Source organism: Callionymus lyra, chromosome 10 (assembly GCF_982586985.1).
Source record: "Callionymus lyra chromosome 10, fCalLyr1.hap1.1, whole genome shotgun sequence".
In the NCBI taxonomy this organism is placed as follows: Eukaryota; Metazoa; Chordata; class Actinopteri; order Syngnathiformes; family Callionymidae; genus Callionymus; species Callionymus lyra.
Genome location: NC_141827.1, coordinates 4,465,281 through 4,480,319, shown reverse-complemented (window position 1 = coordinate 4,480,319; position 15,039 = coordinate 4,465,281). Strand labels below are relative to the sequence as shown.

The following is a 15,039-nucleotide window of genomic DNA, read 5'->3' as shown; positions in this document are numbered from 1 at the left end:
AACGCCGTTTAAATACAATATTCCATCAAAGGCGTATATTTATTTTGATCTTGACACAGTTTTACATCAACTCTGTTTCCAACGACCCTTAATGCACCATATGACGTAAGCGCTGTTGTGAAAGGATCTGATTGGTTGTTCGATCCGTAACGAAATAAGAACTGACCAATGAGCGCGCAGCTTAGGGTCGCTGTCAGCAACTAGCGGGTTCTGCTGCCGCTGATAGCGCGAGACGCTCCACCTGCTCAGGTGTGACATTAATCCTCGTTCACGTCAGAAAACATGATAAATATCGTTTTAATGTTCCTGACGTTTTAAACCGAACAAGGCGACGCGTCTCTTTGATTTCATCTCGGCATGAATCTCGGGTAAGTGAGTTCTGCAGTGGCTAAGCTAGCTATGCTAACACAACACGCTGCGATGATTTGTTATTAAATAACTGGATCAATCGTGAGGAGGTTATTAGTTATAGATTTAGATCAATAGTCCTGATCAGTAGAAAAGCTAACGCGTCTCTCACTTGCCTTTATAATGTATTGTGTCACCCCAGTGTAAAACTGCTCAAGTTTGAAATCGTTTTACTAAATAACTAGGTTTGTGTGAAACATTTTAAAGGTTAATATATTTTAGTGAAACCACTATCATCCAAAAGACAAATCCAGTGATAAAAGTATCATTTTCCTGTGATAAATATTAAGTTATGGACAATTATAACCTGTGAAAATACACTCATTTATGCTCAACCTCCTCAATACTAGGTCAATGGAGGTCAATATTTGAGGTGTGACCTTTGAGTTGAACCCGACTTTTGAAATGTCATAACCTGCTGAATATTTACTCAATTTTAAAAAGCTTGTTTAACAAAGAAACGGATGAAATAGTTGAATTATGTAATAATGATGTAAATCATTGTTTATCAAAAAATGAACGTTCAAGTAAAAAAAATGGCTCTAAAAATATGCATAGAAAAAGCAAATGAATAGTCCTGATTGAATAAACACACCATAAGTTGTTTAAATATTTATACTGTGTATATATAAACAACTTGTACTTGAGTGAATATATACATGTACAAACCTTTATACACATATATATATATAGATAAATGGATAGAACTTTATTGATCCTTCAGGAGGTCTTCTTCGGGAAATTGTTTTTCCAATTAGACACAGCAATACAGACGATTATTCTAAAAATAAAATAAATACATAAAAACAATAAAAATAAGAACAAGAACAAGAACAAAGAAAAATAAAAAGAAGTAACAAGATCACACAATCTAAGTCTAAAGATAAAGAACATAGATCAAAAGACAAATAACGAAGACAAAGGATACAAAGATTCACATAGAACAGAATTTCAAGATAATTTCCCGCCACTCCTGTCCTCAAACCCACTGAGTTATAAAGTCTAATAGCACGAGGAATGAATGAGTCTCTGAGTCTATTAATGTTGCATCATGGGAGGAGCATTGGTGCTCCATCTGCTTCTGTGCTCACTGATGACAGTGTTCAGAGGATGATGTCATCATCCATGATTGACAGTAGTTTGTTCAGTGATCTCTCAGCAACTTTCACCAGTGAGTCCAGCTTCAACCTCAGAACCAGCCTGTCTCTCCAACCTGTTGACACTCCTCTTGGACACATTGAAGAACTCACATTTCTCCGATCCTTAAAACTCTTCACTGGCTTCCAGTTTCTTTCAGGATCAACTTTAAAATTCTGGTTCTTACTTTCAGATCTATTCATGGTCAGGCTCCTCCTTACATCACTGATCTGATCCAGACTTACACCCCAGCTTGGGCTCTGAGGTCTGTGGATCAGAATCTACTGATGGTTCCACGCACACGGTTCAGGACCAGAGGAGAGAAATCCTTCCAGACTGTTGCTCCTAAGCTTTGGAATGATCTTCTTCTCTCTTTGCGCTTGATGGATCTACTGACTCCTTTAAGAAACATCTTAAGACGTTTCTATTTGTTTAGGCTTTTCCTTGATTTTCTGGAACTCCTGTTGTGTTATCAGTTTTATCTTGATCTTTAAAGTATATACTTTATTGAATATTGTTTTGATTGTTTAAGCGCTTTGTGACCCTGGTCTGGAAAAGCGCTATACAAATAAAAATTACTTACTTGCTTTACAAAGATTAACATAGAACAGGACGTCAAGATAATTTTACTTCACTCTTGCCCCAAAACTCAGAATTGTACAATCTAATACCACAAGGAATGAATGAGTCCTTGAGTCTATTAGTGTTGCATCATGGGAGGAGCATTCGTGCTCCATCTGCTTCTCTGTTCACTGATGACAGTGTTCAGAGGATGATGTCATCATTATGATGGACATTGGTTTGTCCAGAAATCTCCTCTCAGCAACTGTCACCAGTGAGTCCAGCTTCAGACACAGACCCAGATCCTGATCAACCTGTTGACACTTGGACACATTCCCACCCCAACACACCACAGCATTCAATACTGGCCACCACAGACTGGTAGAACATGCAGAGGAGCTTCTTGCAGATGTTAAATGATCAGAGCCTCAGAAAGTACAGTCTACTCTGAACTTTCCTATACACATGGTCTGTGTTGCAGGACCAGTTTACTGTCCAGACACACACTGAGGTACTTATAGTTGTCGACTATCTCCACCTCAACACCTCTGATGGACACTGGACGTGGCTTTGTCCTGGACCTCCCGAAGTCCAAGACCAGCTCCTTGGTCTTTGAGGTGTTCAGCTGCAGGTGGTTCCTCTCACTCCAGTCCACAAAGTCACGTATCGGACTCCTGTACTCGTCCTCGCTGTTGTCCCTGATGCATCCAACAATGGCAGTGTCGTCAACACACTTCTGGACCAGACTTGGCTCTGAGTTATAGATGGTATAGAGGAGAGGGGCCAGTACTGTCCCCTGAGGTGCTCCTGTACTGCACACCACAGTGTCAGACGTGAAGTCCTTCAGCCTGAAATACTGTGGTCGATCAGTAAGATAGTCCGAAATCCAGGAGACCAGACCAGGGTCCACATGCATCTGTGTCAGTTTGTCCTGCAACAGAGTGGACTGGATGGTGTAAAAGACACTAGAAAAGTCCAGGAACAGGATCCTCACTGAGTCACTTCCTTTATCCAAACATGCAAAACAAGTTGTGTTATATGTATAAGTATACGTTGTATAAAATAATTGAAATAGATAGAGAGCTAGAAAGATGGATGGATGGATGGAGCCAGCACACTTACTCCTTAAATTGATTAATGCATGAAATTAGTGTCACAAGTGACAGTAAATGTCAGTAAACATAGTTCGTCGGACTCGACCAGGAAATCTGCAGGTCCAAAAAAACATGTGAGACAAGTGGTGACGTAAAAAACAAGCGAACGCAGTTGAACGGTGAACACAGCGGATGTTCAGATGGTTCTAGATCTTCAGTGAAAGAGGGAAGAGGAAAATACAAACATACTTAAAATAAATATATTAAAGTGATATAAAAATATATAAAAAGTGATTAATTTCACTCACTAACAGTTGCTGCACTTTATATTAACTGTAGTTTAATTATTTTAATATATTCTTTGTCTGTCTAATGGTTTGTCATTTGTTTTCCCAGAGACGGCTTGTTGTTCGAACTTGAAAACGGGAAACCCAAGTTGATCATCCTAAGTCAAGGTCATCGTCGAGCGTCGTGTGAAGGTTTCTGTGTTGATAATGACTCGTGTTTCTCCTCCTGAGCAGATGTCAAGAAGAATCCAGTCAAGGTAGGATCTCTCAGGTCCAGGTCCAGAGCCGGGAGCGTCCTCGGCTCCAGGCAGCCGTCATGTCTGGAGGAGGTCCAGGTGGGACGTGAGGTCCAGGTGGGACGTGCGGTCCAGGTGGGACGTGCGGTCCAGGTGGGACGTGAGGTCCAGGTGGGACGTAAGGTCCAGGTGGGACGTGCGGTCCGGCCGCAGGCAGGAAGACGCCGAGACCAGCAGATCGATCCGGGGAGGAAAGGCATCAACACTGTAGAAAGTAAACCGATCAGAACACCCAGGACTCAAGATCAACCTGCAGCTCAACCAAAGGTACTGGTTCAAGGTTCTGCTCAGGGTTCTGGTTACCATCCACGTTTGTACAGTCGAAGTCCACGCGACTCAAACACGGCGGGTCAGCCAAAGAGAAGAGTGGATCCATCGAGGAGACGGGAGGAGGGACGGACGATGTGGTCCATCTGACCAACGAGCAGCTGCAGCAGATCCTCGACGCCGTCCGGACCTGCAGCTCAAGAGCCACGTTACCACCAGAGGGGGGCGACGGTGAGTCATGGTTTGAATCTCCTGCTCTTTACTTCCTTTGTCTCGCTCACGACTGCTTCATTCAGTCGTAGAGGAGAGTCCAGACGTAGACGCTTCGACAAAGAAGGACGGAGGAGAAGAAGAACGAGACCAAAGAGGAGAAGAAGAACGAGACCAAAGAGGAGAAGAAGAACGAGACCAAAGAGGAGGAGAAGAAGAACGAGACCAAAGAGGAGAAGAAGAACGAGACCAAAGAGGTAAAGATGTGGATGAACTCGGGGAAGATGGTGCAAAGGACACGTTCGAGGAGAAAGACGGCAGGTGAGATTTAATCATTCTTATACTTTAAAAACATGATGTTCAAAGACGTTGCTGCTGCTCCTCAGGGCGTCTGGACGTTTGGTTTACTGGCTGCAGGACAGAGAGTCGGACAGTAGAGCAGCTAGTCACGCCAGGAGAGCCCAGTGGAGGAGAGACCTCAGTGAGCAGAACCACTACTTAGAGCTTCTGTCCATCACTGTCTTCTTCAGTCCATCACTGTGTCCTTCAGTCCATCTCTGTCTTCTTCAGTCCATCTCTGTCTCCTTCAGTCCACCTCTGTCTCCTTCAGTCCATCTCTGTCTCCTTCAGTCCATCTCTGTCTCCTTCAGTCCATCTCTGTCTCCTTCAGTCCATCTCTGTCTCCTTCAGTCCATCTCTGTCTCCTTCGGTCCATCACTGTCTCCTTCAGTCCATCTCTGTCTCCTTCAGTCCATCTCTGTCTCCTTCAGTCCATCTCTGTCTCCTTCAGTCCATCTCTGTCTCCTTCAGTCCATCGCTGTCTCCTTCAGTCCATCACTGTCTCCTTCAGTCCATCATTGTCTCCTTCAGTCCATCACTGTCTCCTTCAGTCCATCGCTGTCTCCTTCAGTCCATCACTGTCTTCTTCAGTCCATCACTGTCTCCTTCAATGGTTTGTTGTGTTTGACAGACGAGCAGGTGTTGCAGAAGCAGCATCGTCCAGCTCCTGGTGGTCTGCAGGTGAGAGTCACTGTGGCTGTAATACAGCTGTTATTATTTTAAACATTTGAATAATTAACATCATTAGGAAAGAGATGAATCGTCAGTGTCACCGGAATAAAAATGTTGAAACCTTTTGAACAATTCAATAAAAAAAGAGCGTTTCTTATTCCAATCATTTAAAATACTTTTTTTTTTAAATGCCATATCTTTTACATTTATTTAATTCAATATAAAAATCAATTATTTTAATATAATTATTAAACATGAACTAAATTCAACCTTTAAAAAATAATTCAATGTTCTGATGTCAATAGATTCCATGATGGGATAAAAACAGGTTGTTTTCTGAGTTCAGTAGAACTTAAACTGGTGAAAACACGCAGCATAATATCAATGTTATGTTATTATACATTCATTCATTTGTTGATATTCATGACAAATGACATGTAATCTGTAAAGTTTTAGCTCCGAGTCCTGAACTGTAAACATTTTAGAAATTTGCTTGTTGAATTTGTCGTCCGTGTTTGTTGTTGAGATGTTTTGAGCGTGTGTGTGTGTGTGTGTGTGTGTGTGTGTGTGTGTGTGTGTGTGTGTTGATTGTTGTTGTTTGTTGATGGTTCTAGATCTTCAGTGAAAGAGGGAAGAGGAAAATACAAACATACTTAAAATAAATATATTAAAGTGATATAAAAATATATAAAAAGTGATTAATTTCACTCACTAACAGTTGCTGCACTTTATATTAACTGTAGTTTAATTATTTTAATATATTCTTTGTCTGTCTAATGGTTTGTCATTTGTTTTCCCAGAGACGGCTTGTTGTTCGAACTTGAAAACGGGAAACCCAAGTTGATCATCCTAAGTCAAGGTCATCGTCGAGCGTCGTGTGAAGGTTTCTGTGTTGATAATGACTCGTGTTTCTCCTCCTGAGCAGATGTCAAGAAGAATCCAGTCAAGGTAGGATCTCTCAGGTCCAGGTCCAGAGCCGGGAGCGTCCTCGGCTCCAGGCAGCCGTCATGTCTGGAGGAGGTCCAGGTGGGACGTGAGGTCCAGGTGGGACGTGCGGTCCAGGTGGGACGTGCGGTCCAGGTGGGACGTGAGGTCCAGGTGGGACGTAAGGTCCAGGTGGGACGTGCGGTCCGGCCGCAGGCAGGAAGACGCCGAGACCAGCAGATCGATCCGGGGAGGAAAGGCATCAACACTGTAGAAAGTAAACCGATCAGAACACCCAGGACTCAAGATCAACCTGCAGCTCAACCAAAGGTACTGGTTCAAGGTTCTGCTCAGGGTTCTGGTTACCATCCACGTTTGTACAGTCGAAGTCCACGCGACTCAAACACGGCGGGTCAGCCAAAGAGAAGAGTGGATCCATCGAGGAGACGGGAGGAGGGACGGACGATGTGGTCCATCTGACCAACGAGCAGCTGCAGCAGATCCTCGACGCCGTCCGGACCTGCAGCTCAAGAGCCACGTTACCACCAGAGGGGGGCGACGGTGAGTCATGGTTTGAATCTCCTGCTCTTTACTTCCTTTGTCTCGCTCACGACTGCTTCATTCAGTCGTAGAGGAGAGTCCAGACGTAGACGCTTCGACAAAGAAGGACGGAGGAGAAGAAGAACGAGACCAAAGAGGAGAAGAAGAACGAGACCAAAGAGGAGAAGAAGAACGAGACCAAAGAGGAGGAGAAGAAGAACGAGACCAAAGAGGAGAAGAAGAACGAGACCAAAGAGGTAAAGATGTGGATGAACTCGGGGAAGATGGTGCAAAGGACACGTTCGAGGAGAAAGACGGCAGGTGAGATTTAATCATTCTTATACTTTAAAAACATGATGTTCAAAGACGTTGCTGCTGCTCCTCAGGGCGTCTGGACGTTTGGTTTACTGGCTGCAGGACAGAGAGTCGGACAGTAGAGCAGCTAGTCACGCCAGGAGAGCCCAGTGGAGGAGAGACCTCAGTGAGCAGAACCACTACTTAGAGCTTCTGTCCATCACTGTCTTCTTCAGTCCATCACTGTGTCCTTCAGTCCATCTCTGTCTTCTTCAGTCCATCTCTGTCTCCTTCAGTCCACCTCTGTCTCCTTCAGTCCATCTCTGTCTCCTTCAGTCCATCTCTGTCTCCTTCAGTCCATCTCTGTCTCCTTCAGTCCATCTCTGTCTCCTTCAGTCCATCTCTGTCTCCTTCGGTCCATCACTGTCTCCTTCAGTCCATCTCTGTCTCCTTCAGTCCATCTCTGTCTCCTTCAGTCCATCTCTGTCTCCTTCAGTCCATCTCTGTCTCCTTCAGTCCATCTCTGTCTCCTTCAGTCCATCGCTGTCTCCTTCAGTCCATCGTTGTCTTCTTCAGTCCATCACTGTCTTCTTAAGTCCATCTCTGTCTCCTTCAGTCCATCTCTGTCTCATTCAGTCCATCGCTGTCTCCTTCAGTCCATCGCTGTCTTCTTCAGTCCATCTCTGTCTTCTTCAGTCCATCTCTGTCTCCTTCAGTCCATCACTGTCTCCTTCAGTCCATCTCTGTCTCCTTCAGTCCATCTCTGTCTCCTTCAGTCCATCTCTGTCTCCTTCAGTCCATCTCTGTCTCCTTCAGTCCATCGCTGTCTCCTTCAGTCCATCGCTGTCTCCTTCAGTCCATCGCTGTCTCCTTCAGTCCATCGCTGTCTTCTTAAGTCCATCGCTGTCTTCTTAAGTCCATCTCTGTCTCCTTCAGTCCATCGCTGTCTCCTTCAGTCCATCGCTGTCTCCTTCAGTCCATCGCTGTCTTCTTAAGTCCATCGCTGTCTTCTTAAGTCCATCTCTGTCTCCTTCAGTCCATCTCTGTCTCCTTCAGTCCATCGCTGTCTTCTTCAGTCCATCGCTGTCTTCTTCAGTCCATCTCTGTCTCCTTCAGTCCATCTCTGTCTCCTTCAGTCCATCGCTGTCTCCTTCAGTCCATCGCTGTCTCCTTCAGTCCATCGCTGTCTCCTTCAGTCCATCTCTGTCTCCTTCAGTCCATCTCTGTCTTCTTCAGTCCATCGCTGTCTCCTTCAGTCCATCGCTGTCTCCTTCAGTCCATCGCTGTCTCCTTCAGTCCATCGCTGTCTCCTTCAGTCCATCGCTGTCTCCTTCAGTCCATCGCTGTCTCCTTCAGTCCATCGCTGTCTCCTTCAGTCCATCGCTGTCTCCTTCAGACCATCGCTGTCTCCTTCAGTCCATCGCTGTCTCCTTCAGTCCATCGCTGTCTCCTTCAGTCCATCACTGTCTCCTTCAGTCCATCACTGTCTTCTACAGTCCATCATTGTCTCCTTCAGTCCATCATTGTCTCCTTCAGTCCATCACTGTCTCCTTCAGTCCATCATTGTCTCCTTCAGTCCATCACTGTCTCCTTCAGTCCATCGCTGTCTCCTTCAGTCCATCACTGTCTTCTTCAGTCCATCACTGTCTCCTTCAATGGTTTGTTGTGTTTGACAGACGAGCAGGTGTTGCAGAAGCAGCATCGTCCAGCTCCTGGTGGTCTGCAGGTGAGAGTCACTGTGGCTGTAATACAGCTGTTATTATTTTAAACATTTGAATAATTAACATCATTAGGAAAGAGATGAATCGTCAGTGTCACCGGAATAAAAATGTTGAAACCTTTTGAACAATTCAATAAAAAAAGAGCGTTTCTTATTCCAATCATTTAAAATACTTTTTTTTTTAAATGCCATATCTTTTACATTTATTTAATTCAATATAAAAATCAATTATTTTAATATAATTATTAAACATGAACTAAATTCAACCTTTAAAAAATAATTCAATGTTCTGATGTCAATAGATTCCATGATGGGATAAAAACAGGTTGTTTTCTGAGTTCAGTAGAACTTAAACTGGTGAAAACACGCAGCATAATATCAATGTTATGTTATTATACATTCATTCATTTGTTGATATTCATGACAAATGACATGTAATCTGTAAAGTTTTAGCTCCGAGTCCTGAACTGTAAACATTTTAGAAATTTGCTTGTTGAATTTGTCGTCCGTGTTTGTTGTTGAGATGTTTTGAGCGTGTGTGTGTGTGTGTGTGTGTGTGTGTGTGTGTGTGTGTGTGTGTGTTGATTGTTGTTGTTTGTTGTTCAGGCTCAGAACTGCACAGACGTGGTCCTGACGGCTCCACGATCCTCCAAAGATCTGCCGGCAGCTTCCAGATCTGTTTTCCAGATTGGGGTAAATTTAATACTTTATTACTTTCTGTCAAATCCAACCACGACTCAGCACTTTCGGACATTATTACTTACTTAGTTACTAACTTGCTTACTTACGTACGTACTTACTAACTTACTAACTTACTTACTTACTAACTTACTAACTTACTTACTTACATACGTACGTATGTACGTACTTACTTACTAAGTTACTAACTTACTTACGTACTTACTTACTCACTTACTTACTAACTTACTTACGTACTTGCTTACTTACTTACTTACTAACTTACTTACTTACTTACTAACTTACTTACTTACTAACTTACTTACTTACATACGTACGTACTTACTTACTAAGTTACTAACTTACTTACGTACTTACTTACTTACTTACTTACGTACTTACTTACTTACTTACGTACTTACTGAAGTTACTAACTTACGTACGTACGCACTTACTTACTAAGTTACTAACTTACTAACGTACTTACGTACGTACTTACTTACTAACTTACTAACTTACTAACGTACTTACGTACGTACTTACTTACTAAGTTACTAACTTACTAACGTACTTGCGTATGTACTTACTTACTAAGTTACTAACGTACTTACGTACGTACTTACTTACTTACTAACTTACTAACGTACTTACTTACAAACTTACTAACTTACTTACTTGCATACTTACTAAGTTACTAACTTACTTACTTACGTACTTACTAAGTTACTAAGTTACTAACTTACTTACTTACTTACTAACTTACTAACTTACTTACTTACTTGCGTACTTACTAAGTTACTAACTTTATTTACTGACTGACTGACGTGCTTGCTTAGTTACTTTAAATTTTGTTTTGTTTTTCAAATTGTCGATATTCTCATTTCAATAAAAACTAAAACATTTGTTTTTTTCCAAATGACATTTTCTTTTAAATCGAAGTCTTTTCAATTCAATCTGACGCATTATTAAACCAAACTTGTTTACGTTGAATTTAAAAGGCCAAAAATGTGGAATTGTTGGAATAAAACAATAATTAATTATGAAAATAATTGATTTTGTTAAAAATTCAATGATTCAATAAAAACAAATTCAACCTTTCAATTTACAAAAATACTGAAATCAATTCAATATTCAGATAAATTCCATTTTATTAATTTCATTGAAATAAAGTGAATACAAGTTAAAATATGTTCAAGTAAACAACATTTTTAGATGATTTTGTTGTGACATCATTGAGGGCGTCAATGATCAACGGTCCATGATTGACAGGAGGTGTCGTTGATGGAGGAGCGTCTGCAGGAGCAGAGGAGGGAGGAGCAGAGGAGGTGCTGGCTGCAGGAGCTGGACCTTCAGAGAGAAGAGACCCGAGAACGACGCCGCAGAGAGAAGCTGATCCAGAGTCAGGTGGGTCACGTCTCGGCCACGTCCCGCTCGTGCTGAGCCGCTGTTTGTCGTCCAGACCGAAGACCACGACCTCTGGGCGTCGCACTTCGACTCGGTGCAGCGCAGGCTTCCCGCCGTGTCCACCTCTCTGGCGCCCCCTAGTGTGTCGGAGCCAGGCTGGGAGCCCACATCCAGTCTGTCCCTGTGGGACGCCAGCAGCAGCTGCGGCGTGGACAGTGTTGACCTCAAGGTCAGGACCAGGTGAGACACGCACTTGACCTCAGGGTCAGGAGCAGGTGAGACACGCACTTGTCCTCAGGAGCAGGTGAGGAGACACGCACTTGACCTCAGGGTCAGGAGCAGGTGAGGAGACACGCACGAGGACCTGATGTCTCACACCTGGATGTTGCAGTTACCTGAGGAGCATGACGGCGCTGCTGGACCCCGTCCAGGTGGAGGAGAGAGAGAAGAGGAAGATGAAGCAGCAGGAGCAACAGGTATGAGGAGGAGGAGGAGCTGTCAATCATCTCCTGTTGATCTAGTTCATGAAGCGAAAGCCTAGTATATTGTGTGTGTGCGTTTACTTATGTGTGTGCGTTTACTTATGTGTGTGTGTTTTTATGAATGTTTACATGAGTGTGTTTTTACGTGTGTTTACATGTGTGTGTCTGTGTTTACTTGTCTGTGTGTGTGTTTACATGAGTGTGTGTTTACTTGTTTGTGATTTTACTTGTGTTTACATGAGTGTGTGTGTTTGTGTTTACTTGTCTGTGTGTGTTTAAATAAGTGTGTTTTTACTTCTGTGTGTGTGTTTGCTTGTGTGTTTAAATGAGTGTGTTTTTACTTGTGTGTGTGCGTTTACATGTTTACTAGTGCGTGTTCTTGCATGTAATGTGCGTTTGTGTGTTTGATCAACTTGTGCCAGCGAGCGATCGAGGCTCAGGTGGAGGAGAAGAGGCAGCAGAAGCAGAGGGAGGAGGAGAAGAGGAGAGCGGAGGAGGAGCAGGAGGAGGAGAGGCTGAGGCTGGAGAGAGCAGCTCTGCAGACGCAGTACGAGGAGGAGACGCACAAGGATCAGGAGGTGATGTGAGAGCGTGAAACATGCTCGTGTGTGTGTGTTTATACGTGTATGTATATATATATATATATATATATATATATATAATTTGTGTTTATGTGTGTGTGTGTGTTTATACGTGTATGTTTATATATATATATATATATATATATGTATATGTGTGTGTGTGTGTGTTCAGGAGGAGCAGGATGACAGTGGGCGGAGTCACAGTGATGTCACCAGGACAGAGTGTTCGGAGGTGAAGGGGTCAGAGTTCAAGGACACGGCGGTGCAGACAGGTGAGTCTCTTCTCTCCGGAGCCACTCCAGTCACCGACTCGTGTTCTGATCCAGACTCGGATCCGCCGCCCGCAGAAGGAAAACCTCCAGGAGCGTCGTCTCCTCAACGCTCCGGCCGAGCTCGACCCGTCAGGTCCGGGAAGGAGAACGTGTGCACGAGCGCGTGCACGAGCGGGGGGGACGAGTACGAGGCCTTCGCCCGGACCCGGATGGACAAGACCAGACCCGAGTGGAACACTCAGAGGTAAGGAACTTGACCTTTTGACCCCGAGTGTCGCTGACCCTGAGGTGACCTCCAGGCCCAGTCGACGCTTCGTCCCGGCGTCGGAGCGTTACCCTGCGGCGCTGCAGAAGGTCCGGCAGGAGAGTCGCGTGAAGAGGCAGAACCACCTGATCGCCCTGCAGGAGAAGACCCGGGTCCCCCACGAGCCTCGCCTGCAGAGCAAGGTCTGTGTGTGTTTAATTGTGGGTCTGGTGGTGTGAGTGTGTTTGTTTTCTCACGTGTGTGTCTGCAGGGCGAGTCGAGAGGTCCGATGTTGTCGGCGACGGTCAGTCTGGACAGGTCAGTGTTGGTTCTCCCTGTCGTCGTAGCAACATGAGTGACAGTGAGTGTTTCCTCCTGCAGGGGGCGCACTCCGACGCTTCCGTCGCTCCCAGGTGTGTCTCAGGTGCAGCAGACGTCTCGTCCTCAGCTCCCCGTCCTGGAGTTCGTGCCGTACGTTCGCACTGACGAGGTGTGTCGTCTGGAGCCTCTGGAGCCACAACACACCTGCACAGGTGAGACTCACACCTTTGTGTTATTGTGACGAAGATAAGGTTCTTTTGTGATTTTAATAATTAATTATTAATTGATCTTCAGAAAAAGCTGCTCATGAAGTCGTTGAAACACAAACTCTCTACGACTCGTACTCTCAACACAAGCAGGAGATCCTGAGAGGCCTCGCACAACTCAGACAGGTAACGCACACACACTAACACACACGCATGCATGCATGCACGAACACACACTCACAATTTTGCACACACACACAGACGCATACACAGGAAGAAAGACGCACACTCACACACACAGACACGCTCTTACAGACATGGAGACAAACAACACAACACACACACGCACACTCACAGAGAATGCACAAATGCAGAAACACCCAAACGCACACACACGCAGAAACGCACACACACAGATGCAGAAAAGCACACACACACATACGGATGCAGAAACACAAACAAAGATGCAGAAACGCACGCACACACACACACGGATGCAGAAATGCACGGATGCAGAAATGCACACACGCAGAAACGCACGCACACACACACACGGATGCAGAAACACAAACACGGGTGCAGAAACACACACACACGCAGAAACCGATTACACACAGATGCAGAAACACGCACACACACGGATGCAGAAACGCACACACACACACACACACACGGATGCAGAAACGCACACACACACACACGGATGCAGAAACGCACACACACACACACACGGATGCAGAAACGCACACACACAGATGCAGAAACGCACACACACACACACACACGGATGCAGAAACGCACACACACAGATGCAGAAACTCACACACACACACACACGGATGCAGAAACGCACACGGATGCAGAAACACAAACACAGATGCAGAAACACAAACACGGGTGCAGAAACACACCACACAGATGCAGAAACGCACACACACACACGGATGCAGAAACACACACACACACGGATGCAGAAACACACACACACGGATGCAGAAACGCACACACACAGATGCAGAAACGCACACACACACACACACACACACACACACGGATGCAGAAACGCACACGGATGCAGAAACACAAACACGGGTGCAGAAACACACCACACAGATGCAGAAACGCACGCACACACACACACACACACACACACACACGGATGCAGAAACACACCACACAGATGCAGAAACGCACACACACACACACACACACACACACGGATGCAGAAACGCACACGGATGCAGAAACACAAACACGGGTGCAGAAACACACCACACAGATGCAGAAACGCACACACACACACGGATGCAGAAACGCACACACACACGGATGCAGAAACGCACACACACACGGATGCAGAAACGCACTTACACACAGATGCAGAAACACACACGCAGAAAAACACACACGCACAAACACACACACATTGAGACAAATATTTGTTTAAAAATGACTTTAATTCGTTAATTAATTCCTACTTTGGTTCATTTCAAACAAAAGTAAACAAAGACAAATATTTCCATCAAGTTTTTAATAAAATCTAAAGATTTAAAAACTAAACATTGACGTCACAACACAAACTAAATGTACATTGGCGCCCCCTGGTGGTGATCTCTGACCTCTACACCTGTGTCTGCAGGGTTTGCTGCAGAAACGGCGAGAGCTGGAGTCTGACCTGAGCCCGCCGTGATGACGTCATCGTGACGCAATAGAGTGACTGACGGCAGAACATGAAGCAGCAACTCTAGGATTATTGATGTATTTAATGATCACGATCAGTTAATCGCTTCAAATGATTACTACTGAATGTTCTCGTGAACCTCTGCACACGCGTGTTTTTAAATAAACTTCCGAGAGAGCGCCCTCTGCTGGCGAGACCTCAGCTGTTGAAGACTCCATTGCGACTGTAGAAGGTGTTCTTCACCACCGAGGAGCGAGGACAAGATGGCGGTCTGTAGTCCAACGTGAAGTCACCTGTGGAGAGTGCAGCTCGTTTACCGACCCGGTGCTGACCACTGCGAGGTCACGACGACCGTCTCAACGTACCGAGCCTCCATCCGTACTCCCACGACGACAGCAGAGGGAAGTCGAACTTCTGCTCA

General features: G+C 44.8%; 1 protein-coding gene across 1 annotated transcript; it reads left to right on the top strand.

Moving 5' to 3' along the window:
- The first annotated feature begins 223 nt into the window (after window positions 1-223).
- ccdc66 (coiled-coil domain containing 66) lies at window positions 224-14,704 on the top strand. The gene is made up of 25 exons (XM_087800981.1): window positions 224-368; window positions 3,597-3,655; window positions 3,722-4,050; window positions 4,104-4,281; window positions 4,347-4,581; window positions 4,647-4,741; window positions 5,231-5,309; window positions 6,072-6,130; window positions 6,197-6,525; window positions 6,579-6,756; window positions 6,822-7,056; window positions 7,122-7,216; window positions 8,706-8,755; window positions 9,356-9,442; window positions 10,697-10,831; window positions 10,887-11,071; window positions 11,223-11,307; window positions 11,736-11,891; window positions 12,067-12,166; window positions 12,221-12,410; window positions 12,466-12,613; window positions 12,682-12,728; window positions 12,792-12,943; window positions 13,026-13,123; window positions 14,577-14,704. The coding sequence occupies exons 1-25, from the start codon at window positions 358-360 to the stop codon at window positions 14,625-14,627; spliced, it is 3,366 nt and encodes a 1,121-aa protein (XP_087657107.1). The 5' UTR covers window positions 224-357; the 3' UTR covers window positions 14,628-14,704.
- Window positions 14,705-15,039: the final 335 nt, after the last annotated feature.

Bases quoted from the DNA above. Each gene is read 5' to 3' on its own strand.
- ccdc66 (XM_087800981.1), top strand. The intron at 3,656-3,721 runs GTCATCGTCGAG...CCTCCTGAGCAG, and splicing joins GTTGATCATCCTAAGTCAAG to ATGTCAAGAAGAATCCAGTC. The intron at 10,832-10,886 runs GTGGGTCACGTC...TTTGTCGTCCAG, and splicing joins AGAAGCTGATCCAGAGTCAG to ACCGAAGACCACGACCTCTG.